At 34.3% G+C, this 24,186-nt stretch overlaps 3 protein-coding genes across 8 annotated transcripts; all 3 read left to right on the top strand.

Annotated features, from left to right (window-relative positions):
* The first annotated feature begins 699 nt into the window (after nucleotides 1-699).
* Nucleotides 700-3,991, top strand: LOC18588615 (Late embryogenesis abundant (LEA) hydroxyproline-rich glycoprotein family). The gene is made up of 3 exons (XM_018128185.2): nucleotides 700-1,358; nucleotides 3,068-3,139; nucleotides 3,769-3,991. The coding sequence occupies exons 1-3, from the start codon at nucleotides 789-791 to the stop codon at nucleotides 3,769-3,771; spliced, it is 645 nt and encodes a 214-aa protein (XP_017983674.2). The 5' UTR covers nucleotides 700-788; the 3' UTR covers nucleotides 3,772-3,991.
* Nucleotides 3,992-12,413: 8,422 nt separating this feature from the next.
* Nucleotides 12,414-13,088, top strand: LOC148760650 (uncharacterized). The gene has a single exon (XM_088810407.1). It carries the CDS (start codon nucleotides 12,414-12,416, stop codon nucleotides 13,086-13,088), a length of 675 nt encoding a protein of 224 aa, XP_088666533.1.
* Nucleotides 13,089-15,769: 2,681 nt separating this feature from the next.
* LOC18588620 (casein kinase 1-like protein HD16) lies at nucleotides 15,770-23,626 on the top strand. Of its 6 annotated transcripts, none has more exons than XM_018128088.2 (19): nucleotides 15,770-16,085; nucleotides 16,889-16,986; nucleotides 17,077-17,264; nucleotides 17,591-17,716; nucleotides 17,809-17,882; nucleotides 17,966-18,035; nucleotides 18,137-18,192; nucleotides 18,322-18,393; nucleotides 18,482-18,576; nucleotides 18,677-18,743; nucleotides 18,983-19,112; nucleotides 19,208-19,426; nucleotides 19,523-19,653; nucleotides 20,109-20,283; nucleotides 20,382-20,472; nucleotides 20,960-21,117; nucleotides 21,198-21,386; nucleotides 21,878-21,983; nucleotides 23,349-23,626. In XM_018128088.2, the coding sequence occupies exons 2-18, from the start codon at nucleotides 16,890-16,892 to the stop codon at nucleotides 21,935-21,937; spliced, it is 1,998 nt and encodes a 665-aa protein (XP_017983577.2). In that variant the 5' UTR covers nucleotides 15,770-16,085; nucleotide 16,889; the 3' UTR covers nucleotides 21,938-21,983; nucleotides 23,349-23,626. The 6 variants fall into 6 exon arrangements, with proteins under 6 accessions (XP_017983577.2, XP_007013211.3, XP_007013205.3 ...); XM_007013149.3 differs by having other exon boundaries at nucleotides 15,770-15,979; nucleotides 16,860-16,986; XM_007013143.3 differs by having other exon boundaries at nucleotides 15,770-15,979.
* Nucleotides 23,627-24,186: the final 560 nt, after the last annotated feature.

Consider the following 24,186-nt stretch of genomic DNA (forward strand, 5'->3'; position numbering starts at 1 on the left):
TGACATGATAAAATATTTAAAGGAAAAATGTAATTATTCCAAAACAAAAAGGATATTGGGAATTGATTTTACCTTTTACACTCAAAAGTTGATTCCAATTTTATATTCAACTCTAAAATTTTATACACTCTTTCCATAATAAATAAATATTGAAAATGCACACATTCTATCCAATGATCATGCTTTTTCTTTTAAGTTTTGCTACTCAAAATCCACAATTTTCCTGTTTATTTTCTTCCAATAAAAAGTAAAAAAAAAAAAAGGATTTTGTCAATAGAAAAACTAATGAGAGCATAATTGTACTTTCAGCCCATTGCCATGTTGCCTACTTTTGCAATTGCAAATTTTCAAAGCTTCTTATCTTCAAAACCAAAATGCCCAATCTTTTGGCAATCCCCACCTTATTATTTGACATCGCTTTAATAATATCTTAAAACACCAACCAAGACTTAGTGTGTACTCTTTAAATTTAAAATAATGATGACAACTAGTGCGTTTAGTAAAGGAATGAATTATTTATACCTTAAAATTTTGGGGTAAAATATTTAAAGTTGGTTATTGCTCAATTATTGCAAAAGAAACAAAATAAATTTCCTACAAATTTTCCAATACCAAATCGAATGATCTAAAAAAATTAATAAATATCTTGGCCCCATCTGACGTGTAACTCTAACGAATATAAAACGACAACCTGGTACACTGAAGAAGCGTCCACCCCTTACTTTCGGCCCATCCACTCTAAAATCTCCACCAGAAACAAGATCCAAACCCCAACGATAACAACAAAAATGTCGAAACGGGACGGACGGGACTCGTCCGTACCGTACGCCGCTCTCCCCTCAAACCCTAACCAGCAAAACGTCATCGTTTTACCAGTTTATTACAGCCGCCCGAACCAAAACTACCGTTGTCTCCGCCGTTGCCTCATCTTCACCGGCATCGTCGTCCTCCTCTCCGCCGCCGTATTCTTCCTGTACCCTTCCGATCCAACTCTCCAACTCGTCCGACTCCAACTCAACCACGTCCGAGTCAACTCGTCGCCCGCACTTACCCTCGACCTCTCTTTTTCTTTGACCATCAGGGTCCGTAACAGGGACTTCTTTTCTTTGGACTATGACAAGCTTGTCGTTTCGGTTGGGTATAGAGGGAGGGAGCTTGGGGTGGTGAGTTCGGAAGGAGGGCGTGTGAGAGCTAGAGGGAGCTCCTACGTGAACGCCACGCTTGATTTGAATGGGTTTGAGGTGGTTCACGATGTGATTTATTTGATTGCGGATTGGGCCAAAGGGGTTATTCCCTTTGATACTAATACTAAGGTTGATGGAGATCTTGGTCTTTTCCTCTTTAAAGTTCCCATCAAGGTTAGCCGTTAAAAGAAAATCCCTTTTTACTGGTTTTCTTGAATTTGGTTCTGCATTCAATTTGATAGTTTAATTGGTTTGAAGAGTATTATTTTGTGATGAAAATACGTTTTCATTTTTTTAGCATTTGAGTTTTATTCTGCTCTGGCAAGTGAGTTTTAGTTAATCAGTTTATTGGTGATGATGCACATTGCTGTTTGGTGGATTGGCGATGTTAAAACTTAGCTCTGATGATAGGTGCTTCTTCCAACTTGGTTAAGAAACGTTTTGAAAGGAACCTAGCTATTTAGCCTAGCTTATTGGATTTTAGTTTTAAGTGCTGACCAGGGAAGATGAATCAACCCAAAAAAGGGACTAATGTCTTATGGGTGGTTGAGTAGAAACATGATCCACTTTTTAATAACCTTATTTTAGCCACACCAAACGCATGGGTCAGGTTTTCCTTTAGTTGCAGTTATGTTCTCAGTTCAGTCACATCTTACCAATGCATATTTGGAGAATGCTTGCTAGTGCAGTACACTGTGAATGCAGGCCAAAATGTCAACTTTGTTTCATTTATAGTGATTTGGTTGTTCGATGTAGTTTTTTTTATTTGAAGGGATCAATGCTGTTTTGGACTCAATAAAGTTGTCTTAAAATAAAATCATATCTCTAGCATTAATTACTTGGTACAAAAAGCTGAAGCAGGGCTAAATCCTTGAATTTTAGTTGACGCGTAGATGGCTAGTTAAAACAAGTAGGTACATCACACCATCACGAGAGAATTTTTCATTCGCAGTGGATTTAATAAGTTGGTTAAAAGTATTGGATGACTGCACTACTGGACCATTGGAGCTTTGTGACTAAAACCACAGCATGATTATGGAGTGATTAAAACTAGTTCAACATGAGTCGATGCTTGTTTGTGTCAAAAAGTGACAAAGAGACCTTTGAAAATCTTGGTACTTAATTACTTGGGTTTGACTATAAATGTATTAACGCTCATAATTTATGATGAATGAGCAGAAATTTTGTAAAGTGAAAACTTTTTCTTATCTTTTCTGGGGAAGGGACAGGTTTTGTTTATTGGTCATTGAGATGGCTAATTGAAAACAGCTAAGCTAAGCAGATGTGTGAAGGTGTTGAAACAGATTGAGATGGAGAACTATTGTGCTAAAACGACAAAGCAAGCCTATGATTGGGCCCAAATTGCTCAGATATGGCACACAAGTCGGTTGATTAATTGAGCAGAAGCAATGAAAGGATTAGTGTTTCCATGCTTCAAAGTTCTTTTTTGTTATTGATACCTACTCAATGATTCATTAGCATCATTCTGTACAAATTGTATTTATAATAGTACAGTCCTTACCAACAGAATTGTAGCTTATGCTTATTGGAAATTGTTTCATATGCGTAATACATATGAAAACCTTTATATGTCTTGAGCATTTAGTTGAAAATGCAAAGTTCGTAGTTAGCAGCCAGCATTCATCTATGTTTATGAACATGTGGAAAAGGCCTTGCATCCCTGCTAACCCCCCAACCTGTTTTTCTTTTTCTTTTCTGAGGATTGTTGTTTGGTACAATAAAGTTAAAATGTGCTTATTTTCCGGAATTCTTCACTCTGTTCCTTTTTAATGGTTGTTTTAAATAATTCTGCATGCTGAATGAGAATGCTTTATGCTTCAACTACGTTTGATTTATGTTTCTAATTTTCTATGATGTTTCAGGCAGAAGTATCATGTGAGGTATATGTAAATACAAATAACCAGACAATTGTTCGTCAGGATTGCTATGCGGAGGTGAGGATCCATTTTTTGTTATCCCTCTTTTATTACAGTTAATCTCTAGGTCTGTAAACCACATTACAAGGATGATACGAACTTGAAGTATATATGGAATTGCTTGATAAAGTGTGTGAACTAGGCGTGTGCTAATGTGCTTTCAGACAAAATGATCAACTATTCTGATTTGGACATTGCTTGCTCATTGACATTATATGCCAACATAAATTATAATTTGGGGGTCATGATCAATTTGAGAGAATTGGGAACTTGATAAGCTGGATTAAAATTTGCTTTTGTATCATTGGCACACCCATTATCATGGTGCAGGAAAAGTTTCAAAACATTTTTTTTTCTGTTTTAAAAAGAGGGGAAAAGAAGTTAGGAAAGCAGGTTGCTCCTCCTTCTATGCGTTATTCTGTGGTTTCTGATGTTCCATGTGAACTGAAACTAGTGTAATGTGGAACATCAAGATCCCTCAACCCATTTTTTTCTTCCTTTACTTGCTAAGGACTGGTTTGAGATTGCTTCCTGCTATCAATATAAGAAGACTTTTTTAATCCCTGTAGTCATGTTTTTCATAAAATATAGTAGTATATATTTTACATTTTTAATCATAACCCATGAATTGGTTTTGTGTTTTACAGTAATGTGGTGGACAATGCTCTGATCTACCTTTTCAGCCCATATATGTACTAGAAGTGGACAGAATTGGATGCTGGGTGATTTTGTCAGCCCTTTGGTTATATTGTACATGTTAATGTAAGTGATCTAGTTTGGTTAGTTGGTGCATATTAACTAGCAGTTGTAAACTAATGATTGGATGAAAACGGTTTATTCAACTAAGAAAGGAAGCCATTATTTTTTTTTTTCCTGTATCTTACATATATCATTTATTAAGATTTACACGGATGAGGTTGCCTAGATTTGAGTTCTATGTGAAATTTAATTTACATTCCAGGTTGCTCTTAACTGCACAGACAGGCCATACTGCTGATCAGTAGTTATATTCTTTTAAGCTGAATAAGGACAAAAAGGAAATCCTCTTGCTGCTGCTATTCATTGTTAATTTATCAATTCTCGTCATGAAGAGTTTGGTGGGTGTCGATTGTTTTCGTTTTTACTTTTGTACAATTGAATATGGCCAACAGGGCGGAAGAAGTTCAATCTTTGCACTTTAATGTTCACATGGAAGGGTAAATTTGTTAGGCCATGCTAAGGTTATCAACTTATTTAAGGGTGGGTGGTCAATCTACGAAGATGGTAAAACTGAAGCTCATTACCCTGATTTCTACAGTTTTCTTTTTTCGATACTGAATTCCAATATTAAACATCTGCAAAACCCCCCGTCCTATCATTGTGGCATGGCATATTCAGCTTTATCTAAGATAAGAGGGACAGAAGGGAAGGGGAAAGGGGGTTACCGAAGAAAAGGTTAGGGAGGCGCAGGTATCGTGGGCAAAAGCTATAATGGGGTAAGAAATTTTGAGAAAACAGATACAGGTTTGCAGAATTGACCAATCAACCTGTATATTTTGTTTGTAAATTCACAAGGAAATAAAACAAATGAAGAATCTAAGAAGAGGAGGCCGTCCATATAGTTATAGAAGTGTTCAAATCATTGGTTCCTTTGTACAATGATTTTAGACCTTCAACTAAAACTACTGGTCATTCTTTTGTTACAAATCGACCAACCTAGACGTCCTCCGCGCAGTGGTGCGATCATTTCTTGCTGATGAATCGACCACCCCACACATATTCCGCATGGTGATGCCTACACCTAAACGACCCCGGGTGCTTCGTAGGTGAACACAAACACTGCTTCATCGAGGTCGAGCCAGCTCCACCAGTCTCTCTTGCCACCCCAGCTCTTGGTGCATGACGCGCAGCAGCCATCATTGATGCCTGCAAAACGAACCATCTGCGTTGCGCCACCAAGCCCTGTTTACCAACGGAAGGAACGCTTGTATAGCACATTTGTTTCTCCTTTCTTCTTTTTGCCCCTTCTCTCCCTTCTACCTCTCACTCTGGGTGGTATTATGTTGCTGCTGTGTGAGCAGAGCTTAAAAAGCAAAGAATCTAGGCACCGGTGAGATTATATGATGGAAGGAAAGTAAGGAATAAGGAGAGGTGGGCAAGGAAAGTTTTGAGCATAAAGCGTTTTTGATTGATTCCAGAAAGCTTTTGCTTTATCTTCAAAGCTTCGACTAGGTGCTTATTTTAGATCCGTCCAAAAGCAGCAGCTGCTCATATGCCCACTAGTCCAAAACATGGCCTAACAAACAGATACTTGCCCTCAATGATTCCAGTTCAAAATCAGGTGCTGCCACGGCCTCCTATGTCAAACGTGGCAGCACCTCAACGGTTCTGTCCTGACAGATTATAAAGTCTCTCTCCTAATGCCTGCATGACTTAGATTACGACTCTGATCAGGTCACTTTAGTTAGTCACTTTTTGAAACTTCCTTTGTTCGGTAAGTGGTGATTGCTTAAGTTAAGCTTGCACATGTTTTTCCACGCGGGATAAAGTTTGGTTAGGCGGAAGCTGAAATTAGGCTTGGCTTTTGAACAGGGGCTGTTGTCATGTGGAAATTACGAGTGTGAAGAACAATGGTTGAGCTGATGCTGACGCTTTTCCTAGTCCTATCCTCGTCAAAAGCACATTTCTTCTTGGATTTTAGCAAACGACAATGCCTTTTTGTCACCATACTACTGGAAACACTGCGTGTAATTGGGTAAAAGTAGTAATGTAGTAAGGCGGTAGGTTGTTTTTGGCACGTACCAGGGAAAGCATAGTAGGCTGTTTTTGGGACTACCATATCTAATGGACAAGGCAATCACTTCAGAAGAATTTTCAAAGTCCCATCTGCATCTCTCGGTCCCTCTAGAATTGTTGTTATACTACTACTACTACTCCTAGTAGGTGACAACGGACAAGTCTTCCATCCATTAAAGATAATAACTGGAAACGTTATTCTCAAATACTGATATACATGATTCCAGTATTTCTTAGTGATTTATACTACTTATTTAGTTTAATAATAGTATTATCTTGCAGTTAAAATAACAATCAACCATATCTCTTTTTGAGCAAATAAAAGAGAGAAAATAAAATTTTTTATTGAATTTTTAAATCGATATTCAACCTTAAACCAATTGACAAACATATAAAGAGATTCTTATTATATTTATATGTTTAAGATACTCTTAACTTAATAGATATGAGATTTATTATTATTATTTTAATATTTTTCTTCACATGTAAAGATAATGGATCTATCACGTGATATGAATCACAGTTAAATTCATAGAGCAATCAACAAATAGAGTCAAAGCCTATTTTAATACCAAATTAAAATTTTAAATTGATATCCAACTTAAAACCAATATATAATAAATAAAGAAATTGTTTTTTGATTTATATAATATAATCAGTATGGCCTACCTATTACAGTCGAAGAAAATATGCCATCAGGCGGCCAAGATCCTCATTCATGTTAGTTCAGCTTGTTTAGTTGCTCTTGAGATTTGGGCATGAGGCCCTTTATCTTATACATAAGAAAAGTTACTAGAATTAAGCTTTATCAGGCTTTTCAGCCTAAGAGAACGAAGGCCCATTACCCCGTCTGCATTTTGCAGTACGAAATTGCAAGTCGTTTTAATTTGACCTGGTTCCTGGTTTCCTATTTGGTGACTTGGTACGAGCTCTTGGATTTACCTCTGTTGTTAACAAGGCAATGGAAAGCAAAAGCAATGTGGAGGAAAGAAGAGAGATTTCTTTCTGGCCCGTCCCTTGTGGCTTCTTTAATTTTATGAAGGAAAAATGTAGAATTATAATCAAAAGCCGCAAAGAAAGAACAAATAAAGGAAGAAGAAGACTCAGTTTCTCTTGAACTAGCACAATTCAAGTCTCTGTCCCTAACAATGGCATTGGGAATTGCAATTTCTACAATGACAACAGCCCAACTGCACTAATTGTTGAAGGGGTTTTCAATTCAGCTTCTGCTGGGATTTTGATTTACATGGCTGCGGATTTCCATGAACCCAAGGTTGCAAAGCAATGTTAGGCTTCAACTAGGAGCAAATGTCTCACTTCTTCTAGGGGCTGCTGGCATCTGTGTGTTGGCCAAATGGGCTTGTTCAATTGTGGGTGTTTTTCTTCTCTGAAGTAATGCATGCCCTCCTTTTGTACCATTCAATTTTGGTACATGCCCAATGATATTTATATGCTTTTTCTCCATTGGAGCATTACCTTGGTCTACAATATTCTGTAGGCTTATTGTTCATTTCAAAAACTAATAGACTCATGTAAAATTATCATTAAAAGTTAGAGAGTGAAAATATTTTACTCAAATAAATAAATAAAACCAAAATTAACAAATCATGTCAAAACCAATTTTGTGTAATACCAACATCTTTGATGGAATGTTGGGGAGTAACACCTTGCTTTATTTGTTACTAATCATCAAGTGTTCACCCCAAAAATAAATGTATATTAGCATAATAAGATGAAACTTAGAAGATTAGTCAACTGCCTAATCTAGCTGATTAACAGCAAAATCAAGCATTAGCTAGGCAACATCTTATTCGTCCGTACGCAATGAAAGCAAATTGAATTCCTGAACTCTCTATTATGGTTCTATCAGTCAATTTCCAGAAGCCATATAGGCTACATGGCAAGGCATCCTTGATTGCAACCCAATCTACTAGCTATTCCTGTACTTCTTTTTATTAACAAATACATATGGTATTTTTCAATTTTTTTTTTAAGTAAATGTTGCAATTGATGATGACTTTGATAAATATAAAAGTCAATTGTCGTTTTCCATCCATGTGTAAAACCATTCCAAATCAAAGCAAACCAATTTGACCTTCTAATTTGAAATGTTCGGTGTGCCCAAACTGACAAGGACCGCTGGTGTGGTATAGTTGACAGTTGCTCCTACTTTTATTATTTATTGCAATAAAAGTAAAACTTTGAATTGTCTATCATGTAATAAGATCATCATTCATTACATGCGTAAATTACCCAAGAAATGCAATTATTATCTAAAATCGGGTAATGATTCCAAGCAGAATATCAGTGGAAATGTTAAGCTGGCATGGTGCCAGCATAAATTCTCTTCTTTAAGCATCAATTCTTTTCTCCATGACCAAACCTTTTTTTTTACACTATTTTGTATTACACCAATGCACACGTAATCAAATGCCAACTGTAAACATGTCTATCTCCTTCCATTTTTTCACTTGCAAGGAAAATATCCCTGATCAAACCCTTGTACAGTACACTGCTGGCCAAAATGGTGATATATATGTATATATATATATATTTGTGGAGAAAAAGGAGTAAACGAAACATAAAAGGGCACGAGGGGAGTAAAAGAAATCAGGCTAGCCAATGGCACCATGACACTTATAAGTACGCTATTCAATGTTAGCGTAGCCGCCAACCCGGTCAAAAATTCTAGTGTCTGTGGACGCGTCTGGAAAAGACCACATTAGTTCCCAATACATCGCCCTTCCAGGAAATTGCCTATACCACGGAAAACTCCCACTATATATATCATCAATTCGTCTCCAACATCTCCTCGCAAGACAACCTTCCTTTCTGCTCTGTTAATTTCTTCCGTCTCTCCCTTCCCCTGTTAAAAAGGAAAAACACCCAGGAACTGTCTTGCTTGTTTTCTTTAGTTAGTTTGAAGATGCGTTCGATGAGGTTTCCTGTTCTTCCAGTTATTGGTTTCCTGTTCTTCGCACTTTTGCAACTCAGTTACGGGCAAAGCATGGGTTCTTCTCCTGCACCTGCTCCTGCTTTACCAAACGATGGTACCGCGGTTGATCAAGGAATTGCTTACATGCTCCTCCTAGTTGCCCTGGCAATTACCTACCTCATCCATTGATTTTTATTCATATATTACTTTTTCTTTTTGTATTTTCTCCATGAATTCAGCGACAGAAATTGCAGCGAATTTTATATTTTTTTTCCATCTCTCTATTGTAAATCTCATTCAATAAAGTTTATATTTGATACTATGTATGGTTAATCGACCAAAAAAATTGATACTTCATAACAAAATTAACAATTTATAAGTCTTTAAGCAAATATTAATTCCTTTGCAGTGAATAAATCTTATACGAGTATAGTGAATCATACTCTACCACCTCGATAATGACAACTAAAAAATTTTAGAAGTCATTCAAAATAATACATAACTTAATTTAATTTTTAATGAGATAATACAACTTTTTTTATTTTGATAAATATAAAAGATCCATACGAAACATTAAAAAAAAAACCAAATCAATAAAGGCGAAGGAAGCCCAAGAGACACTAAATATACCGATCCCCAAAAATTCCATTATTTGAAGAAAAAGAAAATCATTATAGAAATTTTAGGAAAAAAACACTTAAAGTTCATTGGGATTAAATTTTTTATTTTAATTTTTTAAAAAAATTTTAAATTTTTCACCGATGAAGTGATGATATGTGATTTATTATAAGTGTATAGAATTTATACACTGATAATATATCAAATATAAACTCTTACAATTTTAAATTTCTTTTCATAAATATTCATATTCAAAGTATAATATTTATCCAATGACAATGTATAATATATGTATTCCCTCTATGGATTCAGTGGGAGATTTTGGTTTTTTTCCGTTGGTGTATTGTAAATCTCATCCAATGAATAACTATATGATATAATATCTAAAAAAGACTTTTAAATTATTCAAATAAGTTCTATCTATTTATATGTAAAAAAAATTAATACACACAATAAACTTTGTTCATTTTAAATAAATATTATTGATTATATTTTCAATAACAATTATAAATTCATAGTGATAAAATTTATCTTATACATATATAAGAATTTTAATTCTATTAAATCGCTCTCATTAAATAGTGATTTACTTGACTCAATATTATTTATTTAATATATATCTAAATTATAATCATTTTAAATATTATAATTAAAAATAAATAAATAAATTAATACTAATAAAAGTAGTGATGAATTTAAGGTTTTGAACAAAGAATGATTAAAAGGTAATTATACAAGTTCATGTATCGAGTTAATGATTCAATTCAAAGCAAAAATTAATCACTTTTAAAATAAAATAAAATAAAATTAAATCGAAGGTTACGTTTTGAGATAAATGGATAGCTAAATGAAGAGATTACGAAAGAAGAGGTAAGAATTGCTCTGTTCCAAATGTATCCCAGTAACGCTCTTGGACCTGACAGATTCCCTGCCATATTTTTTCAAAAATTTTGGGAAATATTGGCAATGATGTTTATAAATATGTTGTTGAGTTTTTGGAAGGAAGGACACAGGATCCGAACTTTAACCACACACATATTGTCTTGATTCCAAAAGTCAAACAACCGGAGTCAGTGACCCAATTTCGGCCAATCAGTCTGTGTAACACCCTCTACAAAATAGCCTCCAAAGTTCTTAAACAGATTAAAACCTTTTCTGCCTTCAATCATTTCAGAAAATCAGAGCGCGTTTGTTCAAGGACGGCAATTAGCAGACAATGTCATTGCGGCCCAGGAAATCATTCACAGTTTACATAACAAGAGATTGGGGAAAGTTGGCAATTTTGCTCTTAAACTTGATATGAGCAAGGCTTATAATAGAGTGGAGTGGATCTGTGTTAAAGGCATTATGTGAAAGATGAGCTTTGAAGGAAAGTTTTTGGATATGATTTGGAGATGCATTTCAACTATGTCTTACTCGGTTTTAATCAATGGGGTACCAGGATAGAGTTTTGTTCCATCAAGAGGTTTACGTCAAGGAGATCCTCTTTCTCCTTTTCTCTTCGTTATCATGTCTGAAGCTCTTTTTGGCCTTATAAACTGGTCACAGGAGACAAACATCATCTCAAGATTGAAGATATGCCGTAGAGGGTCAAATATCACCCACCTATTGTTTGCTGATGATAGTATGATTTTTGGAAAGGTCAAAAGGCAGGAAATACAAGTATTGAAAGGAATTTTTGAAAAATATGAAGCTGCTTTAGGACAGAAAATTAACAAGGACAAATCAGGCTTGCTTTTTAGCAGAAACACTCCAACTGAGGAAACAGTAATGGCAAGTCAAATTCTTGGTATCAATGAAGCTCAATGGGGCGGAATGTACTTGGGTATGCCTTTAGTTGCAGGAGGGTCCAAAAAACAGATGTTCCGTTTCCTCAAAGAAAGGGTTGTAAACGCATTTCTAATTGGAAAAACAAAATGCTATCAGCAGCGGGAAGAGAAATTCTTATAAAATCCGTGGCGCAAGCAATTCCAGCCTTTTGTATGAACTGTTTCAAAATTTTGAATTCTTTGTGTCATGATATTGATTCGGTTATTGCACAATTTTGGTGGAGTGGAAATAATATGACTCAAAAAATCCATTGGAAGAATTGGAAATCTATGTGTGTATCAAAATTTTTAGACGGAATGGGATTTCGGGATACAAAAAGCTTCAATCTAGCCATGCTTGCGAAACAAGGATGGAAACTTCAGTTGCAAGTGCCCACACTTGCCTACAAAGTGCTCAAAGAAAGATACTTCCCCACAACTGATTTTTTGAATGCTCTAATTGGTACTAACCCAAGCTACTTATGGAGAAGCATTCGGGAAAGCCAACAGCTGATTAGAATTTGGAGGGTAGGAGATGGACAGAGTATTAGTGTCTTAAATGATGTTTGGATTCCGTATGAATCTCCTAGGCTTCTATCTTTTCCTAATCAATTGATTGATGAAAGATGAAGGTATCGGAGTTGATCGATCAAAGGACCATGACATGGAATGATGTGAAAATAACAGAGATTTTTCCTACTTATGAACGTGAACTGATTTTGTCCATTCCTTTGAGCTACAGGCATCCCAATGACAACCAAGTGTGGTTCTTTAACAGGCATGGTCACTACTCAGTGAAATCTGGGTATAGAATGGCTCAATCTTTATTGGACTTGCAGGTAGCGGAGAGTTCAAGTTGTAATATGATGGCTTTCTGGAAAAGAATATGGCATCTGGAATTACCAAGGAAGGTTATTTTATTTTTGTGGAAGACTTTAAATGGTATTCTCCCAACCCGCCAAGCCTTAATTTATAGGAGCATCATATCTGAAAACAATTGCCCTTCTTGTGACAATGAGCTGGAAACTGATTTCCACTGTCTTTGTTGCTGTCCATTAGCAAGAGCAGTTTCGAATTTTTCTAAGTGGGGTTTTACTAACATAGAGGTGTTGTTCTCTTCTGCACAAGATTGGATATTTTATATTTTTTCCAAATGATGGAGAATGAAGAGATTGAAGAAATCGGATGTATCTTATGGGCTTTATGGAAAGTTCAAAATCTGAAGATTTTTCAAGGAAAGAGCTTTGAGCCATTGCAAATTATTGAGTTAGCTGGCAATTTATTAGAGCAAGACAGGCTTGTTAAGGGAGTAAGGTCAAGAAGGAGGATCTTGCAGATTAATCGAACATGTGAATGGAGAGCTCCGGTTGAGAGCAAATTAAATGTGGATGCCTCTATTTTTGAGCTTTCAAGTGTAAGGCGGATGGGAGTTGGATTTATTGTTAGGAATGCAATAGGAGAAGTTGAATTGGCTGGAGTAAGAAGAATGGTTATGGGTCAATCGGTGGAGGAAGCTGAATTGTCTGCTTTAGCTTGGTCTCTTCGCTGCTGCCAAAGGGAGAATATCATGGTTAAGGAAATTGAAATGGATTGTAAGATGGTGGTTGAATGGATAAAAGGAAGACATTTGTCTGGTATTCTGAGTCCTATTGTAGAAGATTGCCTCAATTTGATGGAGAGTATTAATTGTGTTGATATCCTCCATTGCTCAAGAGAAGGTAATGAAGTAGCGCACATGATAGCTAAAAAGGCAAAAGAAATTAGAGAGGAAGCGATTGCCTGGTTCAATATTTTCTCAAATGCCGGAGGATTTTTAACAAGCTATCATTAAAGAGGCTGGAAGCTTGGTCGAAGGAGATTAGCAGTGTTGAGAAGAATGTTTATTGAAAATGTTGTTTCAAAATATATTTGTCAGTTGTTTTTATTTAGTGATGATAATGAATTCATATTTTATTTCAAAAAAAAATTTATAATATAAAATTTTTTAACAATTTAAATATAATTTTCAGATTCACTAATACAAATAGATATAAAATAGAAAAAATTAACATTAAATTTTCACATTACGTATTGCAAAATTGTTACACAATGTATTTTTTACATAATTATGCCAAGTGTTCAAACTTACATCAATCTAGTTACAGGAAAATATATGCTAAAGCCAAATCCTATGATACATATTAATAGTTATTTGGTTTGGAAAGAAAAAATTATAACAAAATTTGTTTAATTGGTTCATGGAAAAGGAGAATAAGAAAAATGGTTTTTCTAATGTGATGAATGATAATTGTTTGATTAATTCATAAAAAAAAAAATCATATAGTCCAATACATGTTAGTAGTTATTTGGTTTGAAGAAAAAAAAAAGAAAAAAATTGTTTGATTGATTTAAGATAAAAAGAATAGGAGAAAGGGCTTTTTTAATTTGATGTATGATAACAGTTTAATTGATTAAAAAAAAGAGAAAGAGTTTTTTCAATTTGATGAAAGGTTTTTCTAATTTCATTAATGATAATTGTTTGATTAATTTAAAAAAAAGGTTTTCCTCCAAAAAATTTATAAAAGAAAAAAAATGTCTAACCAGGAAAAAAAAATTTTAAAAAAAGGAAAAAAGAAAAAAGAGAAAAAATTTTAGAATTTGAGTTAAGAGGAATTGAACCTAAGGTAGTGTTTGGTATTAGAGAAGTAAGAGCACACTTTTTACAATGTGTCAAATTAAATTACATTACAGTGTTTGTTTTGTAATAGATCACTGTAATATAAGATTGTAATACAATCGCATTACAATCAAGGAATGTAATATGATTGCAGTCCAAAATGAATATAATCATATTATATTACACTCTATAATATTATTAAAGACATTTTTATCTTTCAATTTTATTACTCTGTTAAAAACATTTTGTAATATTATAATTAAAATAAAATATATAATATAAGAATTAGAAACTACAATAAAATAAAATATAAGAAATTAAAATTTATATAATATAGGTAAAAGAAATTAAAATAAAATATATAATATAAAATTTATATTAAAGAAATTAAAATAAAATATATAATATAAAATTTATATTAAAGAAATAAAAATAAAATATATAAGATTATAATAAGAAATGAAAATAAATTATATGACATTAAAAATATATTTAAGAGATGATATTATATAAAAATTAATAATAAAAAACACAAGTATATTAAACTTACATTTTAATAAATAAGGGTAATTTTAAAAATTAATATTACATTTATAGCAAAATACTTGTAAATCAAACGTTGTAATATTATTTTCTCTATATTTTAAATTTATTTTGCTTGTATACCAAACATTATAATGTTATTTTCTCTGTAATTGCATTGCTTTTAATTATATGCAATTGCTTGTAATCACATTGTATTGTAAAGTACCAAACGTTACTTTACATGCAATCACATTATCTGTAATCACAATACATTATAAAGTACCAAATGCCACCTAAAACTTACCATTATTTCAAAAAAAATTATTTGATTTAATTAATGATGACAAAAATATCTTAAATTTTATATATATGATAATAAAAAAATCTAAAAACTGAAGTCTCCCTCCGCCCTGTATAAAAGCATGAATATCTAAAAAAAAACAAGTTGATTATAAATTTTCAATTATAACAATAAATTAATAGTAATAAGATTTATTTTCTCATTCCTTTGAAATAAAGACCCTGCAACAAATACTAGCATGAAAAACGACAAATGTAAGAACTCAGAATGTATTATGCAAAAGTTGTTGTAATTGTCCAAAGGTCGGTCTAGCATTTTATATATCGTTTTTGAGAAATGTAACAACATTAGGCATATCACCATATTCAGACTTCTTTCCAACAAAGTGAGTAACGAGTTACAAATTTTTCATATCTAGTAACCCATAAATTTATCTAAAATTAATTCAAAAGTTTATTTTTTGCTCTTTTCCTAACTCAATGACCATCATCCCCGCTGCTCTGCTCATTCAAAGACTCTATCTCATCGACTTTTAAATTAAATCGTTTAAAATTTTAATTTCTAATAATTTATCTAATAGACACATCCTTTTTTTTATTAGCAATATATTTATCTCTTTGTAATTGATAATATAGACTAGTGAAAAAGGCAGAACAACTACAAAATGGTTCAAGGTTACCATTAAACTTTTTCGGGCTTCATACCATTATCAAGCCCAACTGAATATATATACAAAGAGAATTATAATTTTTAGTTTGATTAAACTAAAAGAATGCAACTAAATAAAATTTAAGTTCAAAATTCCTCAAAATTTTGTTATAACTATTTTTAATAGGACAATATATTAAAAAAAAAAGTTGAAAATCCATGTTAGAAAAAATGATCTCAAATAAAAGATTAGCTTTATCCTTGTACTGATAGGGGAAGATACACTACTCCACCAACCCATAATAAGCAAATGCAAGCCAATCAGCTCCTTCCACGTAACTCCATAATGGCATCCTACGTTGTAAGTCGTGGGCACTGCCTCTTCCATGTCCATGCCTTTGCCTTCTTCTTTCTCTCTTTTTCTGGCTTCAAGTCACCCACCGTCATTTCTGTCTTTCCATTTAAAAAAAAAAAAATTTCGATCGCATTAGTTTTTCCATTTACTCTTCAAAATTTTTTTTTCATGCCCCAAGCTTTTTAAAGCACGTGATTAGTTTGCGTCATTCTAATTTCTTCTTCTTCTAATAAAAAGGTATATATCGTATCGCTCCGTTTTATCTGCTTGTCTTTTGGCTTTGTTGAAACAAAGGCAATAAAAACGATAAAGAAAACCCAGTAAAAGAGGCAAATCGATTTGGGTATGTTGTAATGTTTTTGTTTCTTGGGTGCATTGTTTTATGGCAATCGGTTTCTGGGTATTGATTTTTTGTGCTTTTTTAATAGAAAATTTGTGATTTTTTTATTGTTTTAGGGTCAGTTTTTGGATGATCGTCTGTTTTGTGAATATCCAAATTGAGGTTTGTTTGATCAGTTTTTTGTTTGGGGCCGATGCTGAAATTTGTTGGAGTTTGAAACTAAAATAAAAATGAAAACTGATTTGTAAAGCTTGAAACTATATTTAGGAAAGTGATTGCTGTTTGGACTTTCGATGATATTTTTGTGTTTAGAACTGATTTGGATTCAGTTTTGAGTTAAGTGTGTTTTTTGCCTAGCTAAAAGATCAACGTTGATTTCTGGTTTTTGTAATGATGATCAGAGTGTGGTTTTTGCAGCTTGGATGAATATGATATTGCAGTGCATTTTTACTTAGATGATGCTTTACACTTAGTTCTTGATGTTATAATCATGCAATTTAACTATGGTTACTTGTCACTTGAGTTCTGTCTTTGTGATGTATAATTGTTGAAGTAGAATGTGTTAGGTTGCAATAAAATTGAAATGGATTATGAATTTTACACTATGTTATGAATTCCCATTTTGTGGGATTGTTGTTGCTAGACTATATGTTTACCCATCAACATATATGTCGCTTGCTTTCTGTGGGTTTGAGATACTTTGGTTGAAAATTTGTAGTTTTTAGCTAAGGGGTGTTTTGATGATTAAAGAAAATATTGTGAATAATGGTTTGATAGGAGGAGGTTTCTTTTTTGCATGGGAAAAGAATGCCAGATTTGAGAGGTGGAATTAGACGATCAAAGAGGATCAATGACAACCAGGAGAGCCCTGCTGCCTTAGTTCCAACTGCTCGGCGTGGTGCTGGTAATAACTCTTTTAAGTTTTATCTTTAAATCTTTTATGTTTCAAATCAATCCACTTTACCTGCTGTTTTCTTGTGTAAATCCATCATAGCTAGTAGAGGTAGAGGTAGAGGGCGCAGAGCAATGAATCAAGATGACAATGGCAAGCTTGTTGGTCCTGCTGCCTGTGGCAGGGGTTGCACTGGATTAAACTTGCCAGTGAGGCAGGTAGTTGAGAAAAGTGCAGAAAGACTGGTTGCTGTTGAGGAAGAAGGAAGCACTAGTTCACTTCCTGAAAGGGTACTAATTTTCTTCGCTGTTAATCTGCCTTTTAGTTGTTATAATGGAGTGATAATGGATTAAGAGCCTTGTGTTAGTGGGTGGGGATGTCAGACTGTTTGAGGTAAATGACCAGACAGACCTAAGCAACTGCGTCAACATTCCCACTTCCCTTATCAAGAAAAAGAAGAGGCACAATAACTGTCTTTCTGGTTATGCATGATTTTATAAGTGTTGTGTATGGTCAAATCCGACAACTTACACATATGTTTCATCGTCAAATTTCATGCCAAGCCTCTTTTTCAAGTGATTTCTACTAAATGTTCCATATGCTTCTCTTTTGACAGGTTCAGCTTGGTAACTCCCCTGTGTACAAGTTAGATAGAAAGCTGGGCAAAGGGGGTTTTGGACAAGTTTATGTTGGAAGAAGGATCTCTGGTGGCACAGGGTGCAGTGGGCCTGATGCCTTTGAGGTTCTGTTTCACTTGCAGCTCCAGTGAAGCTGAACAAAATTCATGGGAAGTTAATTCTGTTACTAATGCCATTATCCTGTTACATTTTGTAGGTTGCTTTGAAATTTGAACATCGAAATGGTAAAGGATGTAGTTCTGGTCCTCCTTATGAGTGGCAAGTGTATAGGTATGCAGATTTTGTTCTTTCAGTCATTTGAACTTTGAATATTATGAGCTAATTTATTTTCCTGTCTCGAAATTATCATTCAGCACTCTCAATGGTTGTTATGGACTTCCCTTGGTTCATTACAAAGGTCAACTAGGAGACTACTACATTCTTGTGAGTTCCTTTAGTATAGAATGTCAACTTCACTGTTGTATTTTTGAAAAAAGGGAAAAAAAGAGTCTTTATTGATGTTTCTGTGAATCTTGTGAATCTAGGTCATGGATATGCTGGGTCCAAGTTTATGGGATGTTTGGAACTCAAGCAACCAGATGTACGGAACTATTATTCTCTCTTTCCCCCCTCATTTTTTTACATTATCATCAGTTTTCCTAAAATGGTATACTTTGAATATTTTGTATCTAAAACCTTGTTGCTACTATTGTTGTTGCTTTGGGTATAGGCTGACTGAAGAGATGGTTGCTTGTATAGCAGTGGAGGCAATATCAATTCTTGAGCAGCTTCATCACAAAGGGTACTTTGAAATTGTTACATTCCATTTTTTTTCCTCACTTCTTTTACTGCCTGTTGTATTTTGTCCACATTTCTTTTCTCCACTTCAGTTTTGTACATGGAGATGTTAAGCCCGAGAACTTTTTGCTTGGCCAGCCTGGGACCTCGAATGAGAAGAAGTTATATCTAATTGATCTTGGTTTGGGTATAGCTGCTTTCATTTCTTTACATCTTGGAGTTGTTTACTATTTTATAGCATATTATTTTTGGAATGGCTTATAATTCAGTTCTTTGACCTTTTTCAGCTTCAAGATGGAAGGAGACAGCTTCTGGACGTCATGTTGATTATGACCAAAAGCCTGATGTCTTTAGGTGACTGACTCTAAGTACTAAGGCTGCTATGTTTTGAAGATGAACATTTGTCAGAAAACTCCCATTTTTATTTTATTTATTTTTTATTTCTATGGATATATATGCTTATAGATTTTATTGAATAGCTAGCATAATTTTCCCAGCCTATTTGCCTGCACTTACTTTTCAGACTGAAGGAACACAAGATTTTGAATCTTCAGATTGCCACTTTGAATTTATTTTTATTTTGTTTGTTTTAGGGGAACTGTACGTTATGCAAGTGTACACGCTCATTTGGGTAGGACAGGGAGTCGAAGGGATGACCTTGAGTCATTGGCTTATACACTGATATTTCTACTTAGAGGAAAGCTTCCCTGGCAAGGTTACATTGTAAGTTTCAACTGTTTTCCAACTTGTATGTCCAATTCGAAATTTGTAGCTTAATTGCTGTCTTTTTGTCATTAATTTGTTGTGCTTTGATGCAGGGGGAGAACAAAGGATTTCTTGTTTGTAAAAAGAAGATGGCAACTTCTCCTGAGATGCTTTGTTACTTATGTCCTCCTCCTTTTCAACAGTTTCTTGAGATTGTGACCAATATGAAATTTGATGAAGAGCCCAATTACTCGAAGCTCATTTCGCTTTTTCATAATAGCATAGATTTTACTTCGTCAATACGTCCTATCCAAATTGATGGAGCTATTAAGGTTGTTACCTGGCATTTTAACTTGTGCCAATAACTTTTTTGAAACAAAATTTTATATTTTTATTTAGAATTTTTTGATGAATCCTTAATTCATCAGGCGGGTCAAAAAAGGGGAAGATCACTTGCTGAGTTGGAAGATGGTGAGCAGCTTAAGAAGAAAATTCGGCTTGGTGCTCCAGCTTCTCAGTGGATCTCAATCTATAATTCCAGAACTTCGATGAAGCAGAGGTGAAAATTCTCTTCAAAACCAAAGATGTTGTATTTGGTATAAGCTGCCACTCTCTTTGACCATGTGTCTAGGAGTGCATGGCCGTGTCTTGGCTGCTTCATATGCTTCACACATCATTTGAATGGGGCAATAGCCTTGTGGAAATGTATTTTTTGACCACTTTCAATGGAGGCAAAGTGACAATAGGATACTAATGCTAGAATTTCCTGTCATCAGACTATCATATGATAGTCTCTAGAACTGAACCCCATTTTCACGGAGAAACTCTGTTATGTAGCCAGACTGTGCAAACACCCCCCCCCCCACCAGCATAAAAAAGAGATGAAGAAGAAAAAGAACAATAAGGTCATGAGGGGCAACCATGGCTGCTTCATTTCAGAGTTTGGTATCTCCTGTCAATTTGGTATAAGATTCTTCTTCACTTGTTATCAAGAATTCGCAATATTTATTGCAGGTATCACTACAATGTTATGGATTCAAGACTCTACCAGCATGTCGAGAAGGGAAGGGAAGATGGCTTGTATATCAGCTGTGTAGCTTCATCTTTGAATCTGTGGGCCATTGTTATGGATGCAGGGACAGGGTTCACAGCTCAGGTTTTCGAGTTATCACCAATCTTTTTGCATAAGGTAGAAGTAACTGATTCTCAGTTGTCAGCTTTTCAGTTTTATTATTCTAATTAGGAAGTCTAAGGAAGTTTTTTCCTTCTTACTGATTATTTGATCAGGAGTGGATAATGGAACAGTGGGACAAGAATTTCTACATCACTTCAGTTGCTGGTGCAGGCAATGGCAGTGCACTGGTTGTTATGTCAAAGGGTAATCAAAGCTTTTTGACATCATGTTTGTCTTTCAAGTATTTATTTTCACTGCAGTTTTTATTAATTATCCAAAAGGGTGGGTTGTTTTATAAGGGTTAAGTTTGTAACTTTAGTGTAGTGAGTTAATGTGAAATTGACAAGGCTAGCCATCAGGGGCGGTCGCCACCCCTCAATTTTTAATTCTCTTTATTATTATATGTATAAAATTTGATATATATAGTATAATTACCCTTATAATTACCTTTTAGTTACCCCTCATGTAAAATCCTGGATTTGGCATTGCTGGACTTTAGCCTTTGGTTACTGATGTAGTATTGCATTTCAGATGAAGCTAAATTCTGAGATTAGGAGAAAACAGACAAAATTCTACTGTTATGATTATCATGTTGATCAATCACTTTTCCGTGAACTTTATCTTGCAATTGATGTTGTGAAGCTTCATGCTGGTAATGCTGATATTGTTTTTCTCCTTATTTCAACTAAAGGTACACCCTACACGCAACAGTCCTACAAAGTTAGTGATGTCTTTCCTTTCAAATGGATTAATAAGAAGTGGAAAGAAGGCTTCTCTGTAACCTCAATGACCACTGCAGGCAGCAAATGGGGCATTGTCATGTCCCGTAATGCAGGCTATCCTAGTCAGGTTGTCCCATTCCAGTCTAATAATACTCAATTGTATGATACTGCAACAATCACTTACATGTTTTTATTCTTGTTGACTAGGTTGTTGAACTTGATTTCCTCTATCCAAGTGAGGGAATTCATAGAAGATGGGAGAAAGGATATCGGATTACATCAGCAGCAGCTACACAGGACCAAGCTGCATTCATACTTAGTGCACCCAAGAGAAAATCACAAGATATAATGCAAGAAACTTTGCGTACAACTGCTTTTCCTAGTACCCATGTAAAGGTGATTTAATTTTGCATGATTTTCTTCTTTAATGGTGTATGATATTATCTATATAACTATCTTTGGTGTTCGAAGCAGTCTTCCAGTGACATGTTAGATTATCTTTCAAGCTGTGAAACTTGACTTGAAAAGCTCTTTTGATGTCATTGTCATGCAACCTAGTGAACCTTACTTGACAATTTCACTTATTGAATCGTGTTCTATAGCTTAGAAATGAACTAAAAAGGTTCAATTTATACAAGGTTGTATTTTTTTCATGTGTTTACATTTTCAATAAAGAAAGTTATGGTCCACAAATCTCAACCATGGATGTAAACCTAGTTTTAGCTCCAAATCATCAAGGCTCACTATTGCCTGCTGGAAGAATTATTTTTATACAATATATTTTCATACAATTCTCAAATAAGAACTTACTAAGGATTTAAATTCTAATATAAATATTTGATTTATCCCATACCAGCTAATGATTTTTGCTTTTATCTATTTTGCAGGATAAATGGTTGAAAAATCTGTATATTTCGTGTATTTGCTATGGGAGGACAGTGTCCTGAAGTTTGGTATTTGGAACGAGTCACTGCAGTTACATGTTCAAGGCAGGTAAAACATTCTGGTCTAGCCTTGTAATGTCAATCAAATCTTGATCTGGTTTGTGGCCTTGAAATTTAGAATCCTTAATGAGTCTCATGGGAGTTTCATTTTATTGCGCCTTTCCTTCTGCCAAATACTTGATGGTTTGAAACAAAATTTTCCTTTCATAGAATAACCATTATGATTTTGCTTCCATCCTTGATTATGTTACATCATGGTTGTCTATTTATATATTTATTGCACTAGTTGCCACGTCTGGATGTTTTCTGGACACCTGAAAATAGTTGCTTATTTATCTGGTACAATGCCTGAAAGGAATTTTGTTGTGGTGGACTGTATGATCTTGAAATGTAACATCTTATAATTCTGTGGAGTGATAATTGCACGATATAGCTTTGAACCTGCAAAGAGATCAGCAGATAATATTTTTTGTTTCAAATTGTGAATTTTTATTACCAAAAAACCTATGATTGAATATCGTTCATGTCTGTAACTGCATCTTTATTATCTGACACTCTGTTGCAAAATAATCCTATATATTCAAAATTCAAATCCATTGGGGCTCAACTATGGACTTTGTCACTTGTGTACTGACTTATGGGGTGGGGGCACCTGAAATTAGTTACCATGTTAGTACTGTACTGGTCTAGCCAATTGTACTTTTATTAATTTATGCACATTTTCTTAGCAATAACATAGATATGCTTAAGGTTGTATTACATTCTTATTCCTATGGCCATCGCAACATTACAGTCATATTTTAGGGCTAGGATTGGTAGCATAATAAAGGATTCCAGGACTTTCTGGGTTTTCTTTCGCCTGATTTAGTAGGTGACTGGATAAAAGAACCTTGCCTTTTGCATAATGGTAAAAATTTGGAGATTCATGTTCTTGTTGATTTTGATCTTTCAATTAGATTTAGACAAACCCACTTTGTGTTTGTGTGATTTGGAATTTTTCCCCAGCTGGAAGTGTATGACTGATTTCCCCAGCAAACTAGGATAAGAGTTTTTCAGTAGTCTAAAACCTTAAAATTTGCTCAAGTGAGCAAGGGTCTAACATTCTTATTAAAGCTTAAATTCCAAACTTTTGGAATTTTATATCTCTATTCTAAACCAGACAAGAGCTCTCTTTTTTTCTTGTAAGGTCCAGAATTATTGGACTTTTTAAGTCCAATAGGCTTAGAGTGCATTTCTTTGCCTGGATTTTGCATTTAACAGATTGTTCACTGTTTAGGGTTCAAGTTGTGTCTTCCGATGTGATTTGCCTGTTTGACATTTTAAACCTGCATCAATGTTTTAGCACCATAAACTTGTTTGAAGTTCCCATTTATTAGACTAGGAAGTTTTAATTATGTTGTCATCGTTTCAATAGATATTTGCTTGTTGCCTGCCGCTCAGGAGGATACCAAAAGTGTTGGAGATGCACAGAGATGCTCTTTCCTACCTTTAGCATACAGAAAAAGCTTGAACTGGGCAGAAAACCTGCCAAGTTTGTAAAGTGCCCAAACGATGAGGAATGTAAATCATTACTTAGTATCAGAGACGGATTTACAATGGGCTGAAATCCTTAAAAACTTCCATGGTTGTAATATGTAACTACTACAATTTTAAGAGAAAGAAACCTTTAATTTTGCCCCCACGCAAATTCAATTACTTGTCTCGCTTCCAACTTCTGATTATTGTTCATATTACATATTAACTAAGTTTTTAGGGAAGTTTTATCTGGTGGGGTTGCTTTCTAACCTAGCTAATAACTTTTTTTATTATTATTTTTATTTCATTGAAATCAAAATCAATACATGTTAATATTTCGTTCACGGTTTTGATCCTAGTCAAAGTCGATGATTTAAACCCATAAATTGTCATCTCTCGGGAATGTAAAAATTGTAGGTCAAGCTTGTACTCTAGCTTTACTTTGTTTTACGTTTAATTTTCCACTTATTGGGTTCTAGCGGTAAAACAGTAATGTATGTTCAAGAAGCTTTTTCTTTTGAGCCTCATGCCAGGTTTGAGAGATTCCTGGTTCTGCTTCTGAGCTGAAGCATAACAGAATATGGAAATGTACCAAGAAATTTTTTTTTTCTTTGATAAAAGTTAGATACAACAGTAAAATTAGAGTTTGCATAAGCAAATATACGCATGCATGTATGTCTCAACTCAAATGTATGCTCAGTGATCTTGACCTTGACTGGAGGAATGATTACCTTATC

Source organism: Theobroma cacao, chromosome 9 (genome assembly GCF_053813885.1).
Source record: "Theobroma cacao isolate CCN51 chromosome 9, ASM5381388v1, whole genome shotgun sequence".
Lineage (NCBI taxonomy): Eukaryota > Viridiplantae > Streptophyta > Magnoliopsida > Malvales > Malvaceae > Theobroma > Theobroma cacao.

Excerpts from the sequence above, each read along its gene's own strand:
- LOC18588620 (XM_018128088.2), top strand. The coding sequence starts at position 16,890 with ATGCCAGATTTGAGAGGTGGAATTAGACGATCAAAGAGGATCAATGAC. Across the intron at positions 19,427-19,522 it reads AAATTGATGGAGCTATTAAG|GCGGGTCAAAAAAGGGGAAG; the intron begins GTTGTTACCTGG and ends TTAATTCATCAG. Across the intron at positions 21,118-21,197 it reads ATGCAGGCTATCCTAGTCAG|GTTGTTGAACTTGATTTCCT; the intron begins GTTGTCCCATTC and ends CTTGTTGACTAG.
- LOC18588615 (XM_018128185.2), top strand. The coding sequence starts at position 789 with ATGTCGAAACGGGACGGACGGGACTCGTCCGTACCGTACGCCGCTCTC. Across the intron at positions 1,359-3,067 it reads TCTTTAAAGTTCCCATCAAG|GCAGAAGTATCATGTGAGGT; the intron begins GTTAGCCGTTAA and ends ATGATGTTTCAG.
- LOC148760650 (XM_088810407.1), top strand. The coding sequence starts at position 12,414 with ATGGAGAATGAAGAGATTGAAGAAATCGGATGTATCTTATGGGCTTTA.